The following is a 20330-nucleotide window of genomic DNA, read 5'->3' on the forward strand; positions in this document are numbered from 1 at the left end:
ATGACACTATTTCTGCAGGAGACGAAGTGGCCACTTGATAGGGGACAACACTGGGCTTCTTCACATCCTAGAAGGACCAGTGATTTGTTCTCATGTGAACAGATTTATGTTTTTGGTGTAAGGATTTGACTCTCCTGCCCTCAGAGCACCACTCAGTGTCCCTAACTTGGGGGTTACAAAGGTACAGGACACCTGCAGGCTGCTCTGACCATCATAAAGAAGGTTCCTTCCAGTAAGCTGAATATTAGTTCCAAGCTGTCTTGCTACAACTCTAATAATAATCTTGAAGGTAAATAATTTGTTTGCTTATACAATCCAACCACACAACTGTAACCAATACTTACTCATTTTAGGGTTTTATTAATGGGACCAACTAGGAGGCTACCACAATATACAAGGCAAGAAGTAATGACCGCTTGGACTAAGGTGATGGGATACAGAGAAGGGGAGGTAGTCAAAAGGAAATTATTTCTCCTGTATCCAGGTGTAGTAGGTAGGACTCTAGAAATAACAGCAAACCAAAGTAAGCTAGCTTAAATTTAAAAAGTCCTATTCATTTCAAGGACAGAGGATGGCTTGTGGAACCTATGAGCTGTGGCAGGCAGCTGCATCTCAGGGTCTAAAACTAGGGCCTAGAAAGCCACTTGTTTGCTCCCTCAGCTCATCTGCACTGTTCACAGATGGACGAGGCTCATCACAAACCTCCTGAGCTTTAGGTCCATTCACCTAGAGAAAGATAGTTGTCCACTACTCTCAGGGCCCACAGACTAGTTCTATATGTTCAATTCAAGCATAGTTAACATGGAGCCCCAAGCAATTTCAGAGCTGAGTTATCTGAAATAGTATGGCTGTAGTTCATACAACCTGTGCAGGCATTTAGTAAATACCTTTGGTTGGGTTTTCCTGTGTGTTTAGCCTTGAATATTGAAAAAAAAAAAAAAAAAAAAAAAACAAAAAGAAACAAACAATTAAGCCTATTGTTTAGACCATAAAGTCTACACGTATTAGCTTTAAATAATTTCTTCCTTTCTTCCTTCCTTCATGGCTCTCAAGTCCTCCATTCCAGCTCAGTCCTTTTGTTAAACTGTGAGGGTCCTCACACTTAACCCTTTTTAGCTAAGCTTCCAGTGGTCACACTGCAGTATTTATTAATGTCCAACATCTAGTGTTTACTGTTTGCCAGGAGTGTGTCTCTAAATTTACGTGTGTTAAGCTTATTCAATCTACAAGACTTTATGGGATAGGTATTATTATTATATTATTTATTTAAAGATTTATTCATTTGACAGAAGGAGAGAGAGGCCAAGGAGGCAGAAGGAGAGGGAGAAGCAGGGTTCCTGCTGAGCAGGGATCCCGATGCGGCGCTCGATCCCGGGACCCTGGGTCCATGACCTGAGCCAAAGGCAGATGCCCAACCAACTGAGCCACCCAGGTGCCCCAAGAATAGGTAATGTTATTATTTTTTTAAGATTTTATTTATTTTATTTGACAGAGATTACAAGTAGGCAGAGAGGCAGGCAGAGAGAGAGAGAGAGGAGGAAGCAGGCTCCCTGCTGAGCAGAGAGCCCAATGCGGGACTCCATCCCAGGACCCTGAGATCATGACCTGAGCCGAAGGCAGCGGCTTAACCCACTGAGCCACCCAGGCGCCCCAAGAATAGGTAATGTTATTAAACCCATCTTCTCATAATGTCTTTCCCTCTTAACTAGAAAACAGTACACCAGAAGAGTCAAAGAGGTACACCACTGGCTTGACCAGTTTATTTTAAACAATTACCTTTGGCTTTTAAAAGTTAGGTTATTTTATTTCACTTTATCTCCTCACTTCTAAAGTCAAAGACCTGTCCATCTAGTTTATACACTTCTTCAGAAAGAACTGTGTGTGTCATAACCAAGATTTCTTTCTTTCTTCCTCAGTTATTCCTCAAGGTTCAGAAGGGTGGTAAGTACAGCAGGTGACACTTCCATGAGAAACAAGTATGGCAGAATTGCTTCAAAGGTGGAAGAGAAACTGAAGAGAAAACAGTCTATACAATTTGAAGGTTTCAGTAAAATTTATTTATTTTTAAAGATTTTATTTATTTGACCAAGAGAGACAGTAAGAGAGGGAACAGAAGCAGGGGGATTGGGAGAGGGAGAAGCAGGCTTCCCGCTGAGCAGAGTCCAATGCGGGGCTGATCCCCATCATGACCTCAGCGGAAGGGAGATGCTTAACAACTGAGCCACCCAGGCATCACTAAAATCTAGTTTCTTTTGATGATAACATTTTGCAGTCCCCCACCCCTCTTTTACTGATCAGTATTTGTTAAGCATTCTGAATTCCAAGGAAGAAACAACCAAACACAAAAGAACAGTAAACTTACAGTCAGCCTTCCAGACTGGATAATATTCTGGATTCCAGAATGACTGATACTGGGTTTTGTTCATTAGGAAAGGCTGATGTCTGAGAAACTTCGTAGGACCCTGTGCTTTCCCTATGGTATATGACATTTTGATTCTTTAAATAATTCTGGACCACGGCTTGAGTATTATACTCTTCCCAATTTTGATAACAAGAAGACAAGCTTAAAGAGGTTTGGGTCATTTGCCTAATCAAAAATTGAAAATAAAAGTATCTGTTTCAATAGTCAACAATATTTGCTGAATGAATGGCATTAGCTAAACGTTAGTGAGCTCTTTGGAGTGTCTGTCAGAGCAACCCTTGAGCTTTAAATCACATTATCTGGCCTTAAACGTTAAGATTTTATTTACTTATGAGACAGAGAGACAGAGGTAGTGACAGAGACAGCAAGAGAGCAGGGGAAAGAGAGGAAGAAGCAGGCTCCCCGTTCAGAACGGAGCCCAACAGCAGGACTTAATCTGAAAACCCTTAGGATAATGAACTGAGCCCAAGGCAGACGCTCAAACAACTGAGCCACCCAGGTGCCCAAGCCTTACAGGTCAAAACCAGGAAGGGCCCTATCCGCTAAATCAAGATGCCTACATTGAAGATCTCAAACTAATAAAACGCCAGAAAAAGCCTGGAGTTTATTAAGAACACACTAAAAAGTTTATCATTTATCATTTGTTATCGTCACTATAAAGCCATTTCGCAAGGAAATGGATACAGAAAAAAAATTCAAGTAATGCATAATCCCTTTTCCAAAGAGATAGATACACATTTAAAAGTATTTTTTTAAAAAAGATTTTATTTGGCAGACAGAGATCACCAGTAGGCAGAGAGGCAGGCAGAGAGAGAGGATGAAGCAGGGAGAGCCCGATGCGGGTCTCAATCCCAGGACCCTGAGATCATGACTTGAGCTGAAGGCAGAGGCTTAACCCACTGAGCCACCCAGGCGCCCTTAAAAAATACCTGAGCCTTCAGCTCAGGTCATGATCTCAGGGTCCTGGGATTGAGATCCGCATCGGGCTCTCTGCTCGGCAGGGAGGCTGCTTCATCCTCTCTCTCTGCCTACTTGTGATCTCTGTCAAATAAATAAACAAAATGTTAATTTTTTTTTTTAAAGATTTTATTTATTTATTTGACAGAGAAATCACAAGTAGGCAGAGAGGCAGGCAGAGAGAAAGAGAGAAGGAAGCAGGCTCCCTGCTGAGCAGAGAGCCCGATGCGGGACTCGATCCCAGGACCCTGAGATCATGACCTGAGCCGAAGGCAGCGGCTTAACCCACTGAGCCACCCAGGCGCCCCACAAAATGTTAATTTTTTAAAAAAGTTTTTGCAATGTATTATAATGACGGCGTGTAACATTTTGACAACGCTCCACTGTAACAGCTGAGGTAAATCTGTTTCAGCGGGACACCCGTAGTGGCGCTCAAAACACCCTGTCTGTACTGATAGCAGTCTTTGGAGGAAATCCTTTGGCGGGGGAGAACGGATGCAACTCCACGCAGTTTTATGCGGTTAAAAATAGGCTGGGGAAACCAAGAGCAGATGCGTCAGTCCCTTCTCTCGACCAGGTCCGGACAGGTGAGGCGTGAGTCAAGGCCAGGATCGACGGTTCTGGGTCTCATCACCCAACCCGGAGAAAGTAGGAGCTGAGCTGAGAGCGACGCCACTAACTCATGAAAAGAGCCTCACACCGAGAGGCCTCCTGACACCACCAAGCCAGGTGGGGCCTCCCAAAACAGAAGTGTGGGAGGAGAGCGGACAGAGTTCCAGAAGAGAAAAACGACTACAGGTAACCTTCCCCTCCGAAGTAATACTTTTCCATCCGAGGAGACCCGGCACAAGATGGCGGCACATCACGTGAGCAACGTGGTGACGTAGGACGGCGGCCCGCACGGACGGACCGCCTTAACCTCACCCCCCACGCTCACTTACTCAGTTTTGCCCCCCTCTCCTCCCCCGCCCCCGGCCTGGTGTAGATCATGCCGCCAGTGGCGGCCCTGACTGCCGAGGAAACGGTAGCTTAGGACAGCTGGCTATTAAGTGACATTAATTCTCCCCGCTCCGCCTGACCCCTGAGACAGAGGGACGTCCCCCGCCGTGTGAGGGGGTGGTGGAAGTGGGCAGAGAATTCGGATCCACCTGGGACGGGGGGGAGTGGAAGTTCCCGCCCCGGAGAGCGGCGAGCTGCAGCCACAGGTAAGCAGGGGGCGGGGGTGGGACGTGCTCCTATGTCCCCGTGTTCCCGGGCAGAGGGAGGGAGTGGGGACTCGGCGCCGTCCGGGACGCCGAGTCAAGTCTCGCGCCGGGTGGGGGTCGCGCGCGGCGGCAGCGGTGGGGGAGGGGCGCGGAGGGCGCGCGGCGGAAGGGGGAGGGGCTGCCCGCTGTCCCTCCGCCGGGCGCCCTTCCGGTTCTCGTGCCTGGCCCGGCTGTTCTCCCGCAGTCGTCGGTCTCCCCGGCCTCCCAACTGCGCCTCCACCAACCAAAATAAAACCGGAGACCTCCCGCCGGGGGTGGCTTTCGCCTCTGAAGCGGCCCCTGTGCGGCCGTCGGCGAGCGCCCTCAGTCGAAGGTCTCGGAATTGGGCGGAGAGGGCGGGGCGGGGAGGGCGGCGTGGCCTTGGCCTCCGCGCGTTTTCCGCCCAGCTGCCCGAGACCGGTTATGTCCGCCAGGGATCCCGCAGAGCACACCGGGCGCCTGGGCGTGCGAGGCCCTGGCCGGCTGTCGGTGGAGGGCAGAACAGTCCTTACCCGCAGGGAGCTCACAGTCCAGTGGGGAGGTAGACAGTAAAGCCACAGACGCACGAAACAGTAATGGAAAGGTGTAGCTGGTGAAGGAGAAGGAGCGTGTGGGAAGATAGACGCTCCTGTGTTTATCTCTGGACCATGGATCAAGGCGAGGAAACTGATTTTCTCCTACATCGAGAAACTAAGCATGGTCGTTCCCAGCATGCAGGTTTCCTGTATCAGGTGTACGTTGGAGCGTGCCCTTTAATCTGCTTTAAAAATCTTTGTAGGTGTTGAATAATTGTGGTTTTATTAGCTTTTGAGGAGCTGTGGGCTAGTACTGGTTTCCTCAGCCATCGGAAAGGGCATTCTTGTGAAACCTTAAGAGAAATGACCTAAAGCGAAGAAGATATTACCATTAATTTATAGGGAAATTTTTTTCTGTGTTCTCAGACCCCCCCCCCCCCCAAATAATCTCTCGGGCTTTTCATACGGACCCATCCTAACTAACCAAATAAATCGAGATAAAGTCCCTGATGCTCTGATGTCCACCGACGCAGTTCAAAGCTATGGAGACTTGATGCTGAGATGCTGAGTATAGTTCTACGGGAAGGAGCTTGGCAGGCCCCTCTTGCTGTTGTGGTCCAGGCTGCCTCTGTAATGGCTGGGTGTGAAACAAACAAACCCTGAATGCTATCTTCACTTGTTTCCTGAAAGTGAAAATCCCCTTGAGATTTCTTTCTGTTAGTGAACTCAGGTGTTTTTTGTCAAACTGCAGTGATGCAACACGAATTTTTGAGAAGTGGGGATACTTGTGATACTCATTGAGAGTGCCCTTCGGAGGCTTTTTCAGCATAGATTTGGCAAGCATCTTTGTCAAACTGGCATGGTTTGTGATGAGAGTTTGTGTTGCTGTGTTTGTTTGCAAAATGCATTTTGAGAATTTTGTTACCAGCATATCTAAGCAGTTTTATTAAAATGCTGTTTTTCCGGTAGATTTTGTAATATGCATGTACCTCGGTGTCCCAAATAGAATCAGTACATTTGTCCTATCACTGAATGTGTTAATTCTGTTATCCTTTAAGGTTATGTTTGGTCTGTGATAAATCTGTACAGTACTACTATATCACCAGTAGGTGGTAGTCCCGCCCAAAAATGCTTTTTCCTCACATATCCTACTTAATTATAATGAATTTATCTCTCTAAAGTAGGATTTTTGTGTGCTTGTGGCGTCTTGATTCCAAAGCCGAATTGAAGTAATTGTCTAAATATATTTCTTTAACCATTACTTCTTTCTGTAGCTAGACAAACCTTACTAAACACATTGATCTAGTCAGCATTAATGAATGTGCAAGGTATTAGTGCTCTGTTGGGAACTGGATATGGTCTTTGGCTCCCTAAAGCTTGCATTCTGGTGGCAAGACAGAAAACTGGCCATTACAATACTGGGTGAAGAGGGGGTAACATGTGCTTTGGGGATACAGCCAGAGCTTCTCCACTAATCTGAGGGATTCATGAAAGATTGCCTGGAAGAATAAATAACTCATAGGAATAGGCCACACGAAGAGGAGGGGAGTAGTGTTTCTGGCAGAGGGAATGGCATATGTGAAAGCCTAAAGGTGAGAGAAAGCAAGGTAGGCACATGGGAAGTTCTGGAAGAAATTCAGCATGGCAAACGAACAATTTTGAGGGAAGATCATGAGTTCAGTATGAAAGTGTCAAGCAAGAGATTCCTTGCCCTCAAGCTTATCATAGTTCTGTATTCTCTGTAGGTGAGGAAACTAAGACCTTCATTCGTCAAATGAGAATACTAACTGTATTTGTTGATGTTTATTTACAGCATAGATGAGTGTCTCTATTGGGCTGCTATAGGCACTGTCCTTAGGTACCTTAAAACTGGGGGAAACAACACCCCACCCACAAAAAAGACTGGGGGAACCAGACATGCTAATAAACACAGTTCCAAGTGTTAAGTGACCTTATTAAAAATACGTAGAGGACACAAAGTAGGAAGGAAGAAAGGACCTGGAGCAGTTGCAAACTTAATGTTTAGGATGAAACTTGAAGAGTAGCAGTTTGCCAGATGAACAAGTTGGCAATATTAGAGGAAGAGGGGCAGCATGGGGGGGAAGAAAAAAACATGGATTTTGAGTTAAAATAGTTCTGCCTTCAGGTCTTGTATTCACATCTTACTGTGAGATTCATAGAAAATGGCAATTTCCTTGAGCCTCACTTATAAATCTCTCAAATAGGGAATCTAGGAAATGATACAAAAAAGCTCTTCATTTAGTGCCTAGGATATAATATTCCTTTCTTTGCAAGTTTTCTTAGAAGCACCATGTCTTTTACTTACATTCTTTATATGTCAGCAAGATCACAGCCTGTTGCATTTTATCCGTCTCCCAAATTCCATCTCGTTGATGGCACTTTTGAAGCTGTGTTTCACTAACCCCTGTGATTCTGGCCTACTTACTGGTGTCTAGTGTTAAGCTTCCATCTGCTGCAGGGAGCTATATTATTTTCATTGAGAATGCTTTTGTATACTGACAGCATATTTTGTGTTGAGCCAGTTTTTAACAGATCATTCATCTTAACCTCAGTTTTAAGAGTAATAGGTGAAAAGAGTGAGCAAATGAAGATTGTACGCCAACATAAAAAACATATAGTATAGTTTACAGTGAGATACAACTATAAAGCTGTCTTCATTTTGGGAAAAAAAGCTGATTAGTTGATTTCTCTTTATTTTTTTTTTAATTTTTTTAAGATTTTATTTATTTATTTGACAGAGAAATCACAAGTAGGCAGAGAAGCAGGCGGAGAGAGGAGGAAGCAGGCTCCCTGCTGAGCAGAGAGAGCCCGATGTGGGGATGTGGGGCTCGATCCCAGGACCCTGGGATCACGACCTGAGCTGAAGGCAGAGGCCCAGCCCACTGAGCCACCCAGGTGCCCCTAGTTGATTTCTCTTTAAAAAGTTATAGAAAATGGGCTTATTTTCTGTAGGAAATGTGGTTGTAATAATTAGCCAAAAATCTTACTTGCTGACTGTAGTGGCTTTTACTAGGAAATGTGTATTGTTGTGTTGATTGTGTTAGTTTCCATTAGATTTAGGATTTCTTCGTAATACTGTTACGGAGCAGAAATCAGTGAGTCACAGTGAAACAGAAAAGTATCATTTCCAGTAATTTAATAAGGTTTTGAAAAGTCTTTTATAGTTTCTTTCAGTGCTTTAGCACTATATATATTTTTTTCTTTTCTACATTCTAACTTATGTCTTCTGAAATGGGGAGTGTTAAAAAAAAAAGGCATTTTTAGCTGCCTGGCTGTCTCAGTAGAGCGTGTGACTCTGGATTTTGGAGTTGTAAATTTGAGCCCCACATTGGGTATAGAGATTGCTTAAAATCTTTTTTTTTTTTTTTTAAGATTTTATTTATTTATTTCACAGACAGAGATCACAAGTAAGGGGGGGGGGCGGCAGGCTCCCTGCTGAGCAGAGAGCCCAACAAAGGGCTCCATCCCAGGACCCTGGGATCATGACCTGAGCCGAAGGCAGAGGTTTTAACCCACTGAGCCACCCAGGTGCCCCAAAATCTTTTCTTTTTTTTTTTTTAAGGCATTTTCAATACAGATAGTATGGGGAAAATACATAATTGCAGGTTTGGTGCTATTTCTGTGTTTAGTCTGTGATATTATACTTGTATTAGTGGAGATGAAAAATCACGGCTCTTCCTAAAGAAGGGACTATGTATGAGATTCAGAGCAGTTGAAGAAACAACATAGGAAGCATTAGATGAATTTGGCAAAATTAAAAGTTTAAAAATAATCATAGTTAAGTCATTGTTAAGGTATTTGTATCCACATGATAGAAATGAAATTTGTATTAAGAAATATTAGGGGGGCACCTGAGTGGCCCAGAGGGTTGAGTCTCTGCCTTCAGCTCAGGTCATGATCTCAGGCTCTTGAGATCGAGCCCCATATTGGGCTCTCTGCTCAGCAGGGAGCCTGCTTCCCCCTCTCTCTCTGCCTGCCTCTCTGCCTACTTGTGACCTCTGTCTGTCAAATAAATAAATAAAATCTTTAAAAGAAAGAAAGAAAGAAAGAAATATTAGGGATGCCTGGGTGGCTCAGTTGGTTAAGTGTCTGCCTGCTGCTCAGGTCATGATTTGAGGGTCCTGGGATTGAGTCTCACATCTGCTCCTTGCTCAGTGGGGAGCCTGCTTCTCACTCTCCTGTTACCCCACTTGTGTGTGCACATGTGCTCGCTTTCTGGCAAATAAAATTTTAAAAGATACAGACTGGGATGCCTGGGTGGCTGTCTGTTGAGCATCTGGCTCTTAATTTTAGCTCAGGTCATGCTCTCAGGGTCCTGAGACCCATGTCAAGCCCCACTTTGGGTTCTGTACTCAAAGATTCTCACCCCTTCTCTCTCTGCCCCTCCACCGGCTCAAGCACACCCTCTTCCCCTCTGTCACTTTCTTTAAATTAATAAATAAACCTTTTTTTGTTGTTAAGATTTTATTTATTTATTTGACACAGACAGTCAGAGAGGGAACACAAGCAGGAGGAGAAACAGGCTCCCTGCTGAGCAGGAGCCTGATGTAGGGCTCAATCCCAGGACTCTGGACCATGACCTGAACCAAAGGCAGGTATTTAATGACTGAGCCACCCAGGCGCCCCTAAATAAAACCTTTAAAAATACTTTAAAAAAAGAAAGAGGCGCGGGCGCCTGGGTGGCTCAGTGGGTTAAGCTGCTGCCTTCGGCTCAGGTCATGATCTCAGGGTCCTGGGATTGAGTCCCGCATCGGGCTCTCTGCTCAGCAGGGAGCCTGCTTCCTTCTCTCTCTCTGCCTGCCTCTCTGCCTACTTGTGATCTCTCTCTGTCAAATAAATAAATAAAATCTTTAAAAAAAAAAGAAAGAGGCGAATAAGAAAAACACTAAGATTTGGTGATAAATGGATGAATAAGTAATCCGAACATATAGTTCACACAACTAATAGAGAATTAAAGAAATGTAAAACAGTATGTCATTTTTCACTTATCATTGCTTTCTCATGTACTTCCGATGGACTGTAACTCCTTCAGAAAATTTTATTTTTATTATTTGTTTGTTTAAAAGATTTTATTTATTTAATTTATTTATTTGACAGAGAGAGACACAGGGAGAAAGGGAGTGGGAGAGAGGGAGGAGCAGGGAGCCCGATGTGGGGCTTGATCCCAGGACTCAGGGGTTGTGACCTGAGCCGAAGTCAGACATTTAATGACTGAGCCACCCAGGTTTCCCCAGAAAACCTTAGATAATCATACTCCTTGATCCAAGTAATAATCCTTTTGGGAAATGTTCTGTGGAGATAATTTTAATTTAATAAATTTATTTAATAAATTTAATAAATTTATTTTTATTTTTATTTATTTATTTTTTTTTTAAAGATTTTATTTATTTATTTGACAGAGAGAAATCACAAGTAGGCAGAGAGGCAGGCAGAGAGAGAGAGAGGAGGAAGCAGGCTCCCTGCTGAGCAGAGAGCCCGATGCGGGACTCGATCCCAGGACCCTGAGATCATGACCTGAGCCGAAGGCAGCAGCTCAACCACTGAGCCACCCAGGCGCCCCTAAATTTAATAAATTTAATAAAAACTGGAAGAGTTTTATGTACCAAAGATATTAATCACAGTATTATCTTGTTTGGTTAAAAAGAAAAAAAGAATTACGTATGTTCCCTGGATGGAATATTAATGTAGACTTTGAATATACCATAGTGTTTATTCATTCATCTCTATGCATAACTGGGTTGATTGTATCTTTTGACTATTGTAAATAATGTTGCTGTGCACATGGGTGTACAAATATATCTTAAAGACTTTGCTTTCAATTCCTTTGGGTATATACCTAGATGAGGGATTTCTGAATCACACAGTGATTCTATCTTTAAATTTTTTAGTAACTACCATAGTGTTTCCCATAGTGGCTACACCTTTTTTGCATCCCCAACAGCAGTGCACAAATGTCCCAGTTTCTCCATATCCTCACCAGCACTTATTTTATTTTTAATTTTTAAAAAAACATTAACCATCCTAGGGGCGCCTGGGTGGCTCAGAAGGTTAAACCTCTGCCTTCGGCTCAGGTCATGGTCTCAGGTCCTGGGATGGAGTCCCACATCAGGTGCTCTGCTCAGCAGGCAGCCTCCTCCCTACCCCCCCCCCCCCCCGCCTGCCTCTCTGCCTACTTGTGATCTCTTTCTGTCAAATAAATAAATAAAATCTTAAAAAAAAATAATACCCATCCTAATGATGGGATGTTGGGATGTTGGGATGATATCTCATTGTAGTTGTGATTTATATTTCCCTAATGGTTAGTGATATGAACATCTTTTCATGTTTGCTGGTCAACTCTTCTTTCTTCTTTGTAATCATTAAAAAACCTTAAATTCTGCCCAAATCTTTTAGCAGTCTAAGTGGTTGTCTTCCCTCTTGGCGTATTCCATCTCTCATAAGCCATTTATTCTCATTTTTACCTAGCCTGCATATCCTGCACTTGCTTCTTTCTATAGATCATCTAGATCTTTAGAATCTCTTTAGGTGTGGCTGTGCTTATTTATTTAATTCAGCATCTGTTTAATGAATTCTATGTAGCACTATCTGTGCAATTAGAAACTGTTCCCTAGATGAAGAAGAATTCTTGTGTCCATGGACAGGAAGACTACCATACTTCGTGAGTGGGATAACACTTGAAAATTTAGTCACAATATTTATGTATGTATTTGCCACTTACTAAATTTTAACAGGTTCATGTGGATCAAAAATTTTAAAATGTAAAGGAATATGCAAGGAATAGTCTTTTCTATCTCTGTTCCATAACTGCCAGTTCTCTTATACAGAAGCAACCAGGTTGCCAATTTTTATACAACTGTGCAGCATATTATACATATTCTGTAGTGCTTTTTATTTGCCATTTCTTGAGATCTTGTAATTAGATCTCTGCACAGAACAGAACATGAGAAGACAATGAGTCTGGATAAAATGAGCTAGCTCATAGCATAGAGAAACTTCATCTTGCTCCTCTGAAAACGTACACATGTTAAGGATAGAAATGTCTTAGGATTTCTTGAAAAGCATCTTCTAACTGACTTTTTTCCCGCTTATAGTTGATTATGGAAGATTCCCACAAGAGTAACACTGCAGAGGCAGCGCCGCAGCCTGGTTCAGCGGTTCAGGGAACTCATATTTCTCATATTGCTCAACAGGTAAGGCAGGATCCAGCCAAAATACTGAGCTAAATAGGAATGTTTTATGAAAAAGAACCAAGGAAAAAGAGCCATAAGTGTTGAAGTGTAAGAAAGGAAGGTAGATTTGATTTAAACATCCTGGCAAGGTTATTTCAGTTTTATTTTCCTCTATACAAAGTACCTTTAGTGTTGTTTTAAATAGGTATATACTTTACAAAACTTGAAGTAGATTTCATTTTTTGTGGTGCATGATTATTTTGATTTTTTCCAGATGGATTTTGTTTTTGCATAAGAAAAATGAAAAATTATTTATCTCTTTGTGCTAACTTGAAACAGACTGACAGTTTCAAGAGGCAAACCATCTTCAGTTTAGTACATTTATTGTGGGTACATAGGAAATCTTTTTGCTGAACTGGAAAATAGGCCTATACATTAGAGAATTTAAATTGATATAGGCATGCATATTGCAGAACTGATATTTTAAAATTTCAAATGGTCTGATCCATGCACGTCACCCACTTCAAGGAAAACAATGGACAGGTGTTTGTTGCCTGTGATAAGACTTGAACTTTCAAGCAAAAATGAGAATTTTGGAAGACTTGTATTCACCATTGTGAGCTTGACTGTTTCCCAGTACTTGACAGACTTTTTAGTTACAAAGTTGTGTTACAAAATCATGCTTGGGTATAAGATTCATTCAGAGTGCAAGGTAAACAATGGATTTTATTTTATTTTTTTAAAGATCTCTTTATTTACTTGAGAGAGAGAGCAGAAGCATGGAGGAGGGGCAGAGGGACAGGGAGAAGTAGACCTCCACTGAGCAGGGAGCCTGATGTGGATGGAGCTCAGTCCTAAGACCCTGGCATCATGACTTGAGCCCAAGGCAGAGGCTTAACTGACTGAGCCACCCAGGCACCTCAGACCAATGGATGTTGATGTTAATAGAATATATAACGCTACGGGGTGCCTGGTGGCTCAGTTGGCTGGGTGTCTGCCTTCAGCTCAAGTCATTATCAGGTGGCCCTGGGATCAAGTCCCGTGTTGGACTCTGCTCAGCAGGTAGTCTGTTCTCCCTCTCCCTCTTCTCTGCCACTCCCCACCCCTTCTTGTGCTTGCTTGTATGTGTTTTCTTTCCCTCTCTCTTCTCTCAAGTAAATAAAAATCTTCAAAAAAAAAAAACAACATAACATTAAGATTGTATATTGCAAACAACCTTTAAGAAACTACAATCTGTTTAAGTTTTAAAGTTGTATCAAAGAAGAATATCCACAATTATCTGAAAATACTATTAAAAACAGTCCTCCCGGGACGCCTGGGTGGCTCAGTTGGTTAAGCAGCTGCCTTGGGCTCAGGTCATGATCCCAGCGTCCTGGGATCGAGTCCCACATCAGGCTCCTTGCTCCACAGGGAGCCTGCTTCTCCCTCTGACTCTGCCTTGCACTCTGTCTGCCTGTGCTTGCTCTCTCTCTCTCTGATAAATAAATAAATAAAATCTTAAAAAAAAAAAAAAAAAACAGTCCTCCCTTTTCCAATTTCATATATATGTGAGGCCAGGCTTCATTTATATACCTCAGCCAGAACAACATATGGCAAAATATTTAATGTAAAAGAAGGTAAGAGAATTCAGCCATATTCTATTAACTCAAACATTAATTTGCAGAAATGTAAAATGTCATTCTCTTATACTAATTTGGGAGAGGGAAGTTTAATTACATAAATGAAAATTAGATTCGTAATAGATTTATATTACTTCAAAATGAACTGTTAAATATTTTTAAGATTTCTGTTTTAATTTTAAATGTGTTAGTAGATTAAAAGCCCACATATGTAAGAATTCTTTGGGGTCCTCAATTTTTAAGAGTGTAAAGAGTCTTGAGACCAGAAAATTTGAGAAGCGAGGTCCAAAAGGGTTAATCCTTCAAACTTCATGCATCCTTCTTTATTGTTTGGCTATATCTGTGTAGAATAATGGTATCGTCTCCAGATGATGCTGGAAAAACAATTATAGAGACTTTCAGCTATCTTTGTATTAATAAAGCCCTTCACAGAAATGTTCAAATTCACTTGGCTTGTATACTTCAGTTATTTTGGTTAGATGTGAATGTTCTCCAAGTTTTCTTAGAAGCATATTTACAGTGAGATGTAGAATGAGTACATTTCTAAGTGGTAAGTAATTTTGTAGTGATTTTGAAAAATAATTTCACTGACTTCATGTCCAAATTCTTGTGGCACGATTACTTCATTAGACGCTAAATACTGTAAGGAAACCGTATCTACAGCAGTGATATTTATTTAGTCATTCAGTATAAGCGGAGGACATGGGAATAAACAGAAGCCTCAGCTCTTACAGACTTTCCTTCTAATTTTGGGGAGACAGGCAATAAAACAGGTATCAGTTCATAGTGTGTACTCTGGGGACTAACAAAGCAGGGCGGGAGGGATGGGGATTGGTGGGGACAGGTGGACTTGTCTTTGTATATAAAGTGGTCAGAGAAGTCCCATTAGTGGAAAGAACTCTTCATTTACACGAACTAACAATTGTAAAACGCTGAGACTGGTAGATACTTGGCATAGTTAAGGAACAGCACAGAGACTGGTGTCGTGGGAGACAGGTGAATGAGGGGAGAATGATACAGGATGAGGCGGAGAGGTTTGGGGTGGGAGGGAGAGTGCCGGGTAAGGTAGGCCTTGTAGGCCACTGTAAGGCTTTTGACTTTTAAGCTGGGTTAGATGGGAATCCTTTGGAGTGTTTTGAGTAAAAACTTACCTGATTTTTTTTTTTTAAGATTTTATTTATTTATTTATTTGACCGAGGGAGATCACAAGTAGGCAGAGAGGCAAGCCAGAGAGAGAGGAGGAAACAGGCTCCCCACAGAGCAGGGAGCCCGATGTGGGGCTCGATCCCAGGACCCTGGGATCATGACCTGAGCCGAAGGCGGAGGCCTTAACCCACTGAGCCAGCCAGGCGCCCCTACCTGATGTTTTAATAGGATCATTTTGGCTGCTTTGTAGAGTAGATGCAGGGAGATCAGTTAGGAAGCCTTTAGAATAATGTGCTTGAGAGGTGATAGTGGCTTGGACCAAGGTGCTAGTGGATAAAATTTAGATTCTGGATATAATTTGGTTTTAAAGCCAACAGTGTTTACTTTCAGATTAGATGTGGGTTTTAGAGAAAAAAAGTGGTTAAGATAGACCCTAGTTTTTGGCTTGAATAACTGTAGGAATGGAGTTGCCACTTAATAAGATGGACACACGAGCATATTTTTCTTTAGTTTTGTGGGGTAATTTTGGCAGTCAGGAATTCGGCTTTTAGGCATATTAAGTTTGTGATGCTGGGACGCCTGGGTGGCTCAGTTGGTTAAGCGGCTGCCTTCGGCTCAGGTCATGATCCCAGCGTCCTGGGATCGAGTCCCACAAAGGGCTCCTTGCTTGGCAGGGAGCCTGCTTCTCCCTCTGCCTCCAGCCTGCCACTCTGTCTGCCTGTGCTTGCGCTCTGTATCTCTCTCTCTCTCTAACAAATAAATAAAAATCTTTTTTTTTTTTAAAGATTTTATTTATTTATTTGAAAGACGGAGATCACAAGTAGGCAGAGAGGCAGGCAGAGAGAGAGAGAGAGGGAAGCAGGCTTCCTGCGGAGCAGGGAGCCCGATGCGGGGCTCGATCCCAGGACCCTGAGATCATGACCCGAGCCAAAGGCAGCAGCCCAAACCACTGAGCCACCCAGGTGCCCCAATAAAAATCTTTAAAAAGAAAAAAAAAGTTTGTGATGCTATCTGTATTACTTTTCTGTACTAAAATTACCGCAAACTTAATTGCTCACAACACATGTTAACACAGTTTCTGTGAGGGCAGAAACTTCTTTGCTAGGTTCTCTGCTTTGGTGCTTCAAGTTGCAGTCAAGGTATTGGCTGGGGCTGGGTTCTCACCTGTGGGTTGAACTGGAGAAGAATCCACTTCCAACTTAACTCAGGTTATTGGCAGACTTCATTTTGTTGCAGCTGTGAGACTGAGAGCTTGAGTTTTTTGTTGGCTGGAGGCTACCCTCAGATCTTACAGGTCATCTGCAGTTTGCTGCCATGTGGCCCTCTTCATAAGCAGTTCACAGCATGGCAGTCTGCTCCATTATGTCTGGCAAGAGGATGAGAGTGAATTGGCTAGCAAGACAGAGTGTTGTATAATACCATATGACCTAATCAAGGAAATGATATGCCGTTCCTTTGCTATAAAATGTAATCATGGGGGGCGCCTGGGTGGCTCAGTGGGTTAAGCTGCTCAGGTCATGATCTCAGGGTCCTGGGATCGAGTCCCGCATCAGGCTCTCTGCTCAGCAGGGAGCCCGCTTCCTTCTCTCTCTCTCTGCCTGCCTGTCTGCCTACTTGTGATCTCTCTCTTGTCAAATAAATAAATAAAATCTTAAAAAAAAAAATCTAATCATGGGAATGCCATCCCATCATCTTTGCCTTACTGATTAGAAGAAAGTTGCAGGTCCTTCCCACACTCAATGGAAAGGATTACCCAAGGGCATGAATACCAGGAGGTGGGGGTCACGGGGGCCACCTTAAAGTTTGTCTGCCAAACCATAAAAATAGGTTTGTCCAGTAGGCAGCTGGAGATAGATGATCTGGAGTCCAGAGAAGTCCAGACTAGAAATGTAAATGTAGGAATTGTGGCTTTATAGGTGGTAAACTCACAAAGTGATTTCTGACTTCCACTTGGGATATAGAAAGCTGCAAAGAGTATTGTTCCCATCTTGAAATAAGAATGAGCTGTAATATACAAAGTTATAAATTCTCTTGATTCATCAGAGGTGGGATCTGGCTCATCTGTAACAGCACAGGAAGAAGGCAGCACTGTGGTACAAGGATAGAGAAGAATTTGGCCAAGTTTTTAATGGATTGCTGAAGTCTAAGTGTGGGCTAGCAGGAGACTGTAGAATCCTTGAGAGCTGCGGACACAGCGTAGGGAACACCCACCTCTAGGCTTTTTCTTCAAGGTGTCCTAGCAGTTTGTTGTGAGGAAGATTGGGGAAAGCAAGGGAGATGGGGTAAGGCCCACTAGGTGGTACAGTCCCTCCGGTAAGGAAGGCTTTAAGCCACTGGGGGAAGGGAATAAATTCCATTTTCCATTGTGGCTGGGAGGAGTGAAAAGACAAAAACACGTACAACCTGAGGGAAGGTGAGGAAACTTCTGGGTTCAGACCCTTTGTTTTCCTACTGCTGGGAGAAAGCCCTGTGCCTGGAGATCCAGGGATAATGGCTTGCCTGAGACTCAGACTCAAGCAAAACAACCGCATTCCGCCCCTGGGGACTAGCCTGGGAGGGGAGACAGGGAAAACCAGAAGTGGAGGGTGGAGTAAGAACCCTGAGAAAAACCCTCAGGCAAACCAGCTTCCACCCTAAGCAGAAGGTTGCCCTAGAGGAATTTGAAGTAGGTAGTACACTTAAGTTAATCATAACAATAGAACCCAGACCCAGCCTAATTCCTAAAGAGATTGACTCAGCCTCTCCCCTCAGCTCCCACTAATAGCTTGCATTTTTATACTGTTTCCTCAGTCTCCTGTGTTATATACGATATCCATAATCCAAGATAAAAATAGCCTACTGTTCAAAAATCAAAAATCACAATAACCGATAGACTGAGGATCTCACAGTTGTGAGAATTATCAGACAATTAATTAATTTTTAAGGATTGTATTTATTTATTTGACACAGAGAGAGAACGAGCAGGAGGAGTGGCAGTAGAGGGAGAGGTAGAAGCAGGCTCCCTGCTGAGCAGGAAGCCAGGTGTGGGACTTGATCCTAGGACTCCGGGATCATCACCTGAGCTAAAGGCAGCGGGTTAACCAACTGAGCCACCCAGGCACCTCTGAATTTATTTTTTTAAAGATTTTATTTATTTGCTTGACAACACACAAGCAGGGGGAGCGGTAGCTGAAGGAGAGGGAGAAGCAGGCTCCCCACGGAACAAAGAGCCGGATGTGGGGCTCAATCCCTCATGACCTGAGGTGAAGACAGATACTTAACCGATTGAGCCCACCCGGTCGGGCGGGCGTGCTCCTTGTTGGGTTCACACTCCTGGGGGTCTGTTTCTTTCTGTCCCTCTTCCTCTGCCCTCCCCCCCCCCCACTTGTGAGCATGCGCTCCTTTCTTTTTCTCTGTCAAGTAAAGAAATCTTTTTAAAAAATAAAATAATAATGAATAATATATTAAAGGTTCTAGCGGAAAAGGTGGACATGTATGATGGTAAATTTCACCAGAGGAATGGAAAGTATATGAAAGTCAAATGAATATGCTAGAAATGAAAAATTTGAAATAGAAGTATGTTTTGGGGCTTATTAGTAGACTGAACATAGCCAAGGAGAGAATTCAGTGAATTTGAAGATCAACAGAAAATATCCAAATTGAAAACAAAGAGAAAACAAGTAGGGGGAAAACAGAACAGAGCATCTCAGAGCTGTGGGGGACAGTAACTATTTACAGTAACTATTTAACACAAGTATAATTAAAGTCCTGGAACTACATGAGTTTTTGGGGGTCTTACATACTTAGCTGAGTCTGTGGATTTGACTAGGGCTCTCCAGCATTTGTTGGATTTTGGGAAGATTGACAAGGGATAGTCAGTGAAGTTAAGAGGAGACTCTAGAGAAAGAATCTTGGAAATGAAGAATAACGTGATGGTCAACTGTATAATGCTGCTGGCAGGTCAAATAAGGAATAAAAATTAGCTGCTACCACAGTTGGTCTTCATTATTGAAGGATTCTGTTTTTGCAGATTTGCCTACTTGATAAAATTTATATGTAAGCCCAGAATCAGCTCAGTACTTCTGTGGTCCTTGCCCAGAGTGGTGACAGATTGGAGTCACTTGATGCACAGCTTCCAGCTGACCGTGAACCAAGGCACCAGGGCTTTGTCGTCCTATTTTATCTCTCATGCTTTATTTTTTATTTTTTTAAAGATTTTATTTATTTATTTGACAGAGAAATCACAAGTAGGCAGAGAGGCAGGCAGAGAGAGAGAGAGGAGGAAGCAGGCTCCCTGCTGAGCAGAGAGCCCTATGCGGGACTCGATCCCAGGACCCTGAGATCATGACCTGAGCCAAAGGCAGCGGCTTAACCACTGAGCCACCCAGGCGCCCATCTCTCATGCTTTAAATAGTTCTTTTGGTGGTCTGATTAGTGGCATATTTTTTGCATTTTTGTTAGTGATTTTGTTGTTTAAAATGGCCTCCGAGGTGTAGTACTGAGTGCCAGGAGGAAAGAATACATGTGTTAGGTAAGTTTTATTGAAATATGGGTTATAGTGATGCTGTCTGTGAGTTCAGTTCATAGAGGCAGGCAGAGAGAGAGGAGGAAGCAGGCTCCCTGCTGAGCAGAGAGCCTGATATGGGGCTTGATTCCAGAACCCCGGGATCATAACCTGAGCCAAAGGCAGAGGCTTTAACCCCCCAAGCCACCCAGGCGCCCCTGTGAGTTCAGTATTAGTGAATTAGCAATATATATACTAAAAAAGGTGTCTTTAAACAGAAACACTTAAAACAAGGTTATATATTGACCAGTTGATGAAAATAATGTGCCCAGAAGCCTGCAGGAGCCTACCTGCATATTCCCCCCTCCCCAGAGCAATGATTCAGTATTTGCTAATTCCATGTACATGCAACTTTATAGAATATAATAACCACAAATAGCAAGAATTGACTATTTAGCAACATAAAGTTTATTGACAGCCTTGACAAAAACTATTTCCATGGGAGTGGGGATAAAAAATCTAAATAATTAGATCCAAGAGAGCATGGAAAAAGAGATGGGTGGGGGGAGAAGAGTAGACATTCATTGAACAGAATGAAAAGACAACTCATTTAAGGTATTTTGTTACAAAGGGGGCTAAGAAATGAAGTTGCTGGAGAGGGTTGTAGGTCAAAACTCCAAAGCTTTACTTTATTATTTTTAAGATAGGAGGAATTAACAGTCTGTTGGTATACCAGTGGGATTGATTAAATAGA

The 20330-nt window shown here is 43.0% G+C and overlaps 1 protein-coding gene and 1 long non-coding RNA gene across 5 annotated transcripts in view; one reads left to right on the forward strand and one right to left on the reverse strand.

Moving 5' to 3' along the window:
• Positions 1–3490: 3490 nt before the first annotated feature.
• Positions 3491–7681, reverse strand: LOC309869745. Its single transcript, XR_014314344.1, has 2 exons — positions 5623–7681; positions 3491–5506 (listed from the first exon to the last, which is right to left on the reverse strand). It is a non-coding gene; the product is annotated as an uncharacterized lncRNA (long non-coding RNA).
• The window catches only part of ATF1 (activating transcription factor 1), a 91646-nt gene continuing 75583 nt past the window's right edge, over positions 4268–20330 (forward strand). Inside the window, exons 1-2 of one of the 4 annotated variants that reach the window (XM_082741318.1) lie at positions 4268–4584; positions 12251–12349. In XM_082741318.1, the coding sequence (XP_082597444.1) occupies positions 12257–12349 (93 nt within the window). In that variant the 5' untranslated portion in view covers positions 4268–4584; positions 12251–12256. Of the gene's footprint in view, positions 4585–4703; positions 4958–12250; positions 12350–20330 lie in introns of those variants that run through there. The other 3 variants (XM_082741319.1, XM_082741320.1, XM_082741321.1) reach the window with 3 other exon arrangements.

This window comes from Mustela nivalis (genome assembly GCF_964662115.1).
Source record: "Mustela nivalis genome assembly, chromosome: 7".
NCBI lineage: Eukaryota > Metazoa > Chordata > Mammalia > Carnivora > Mustelidae > Mustela > Mustela nivalis.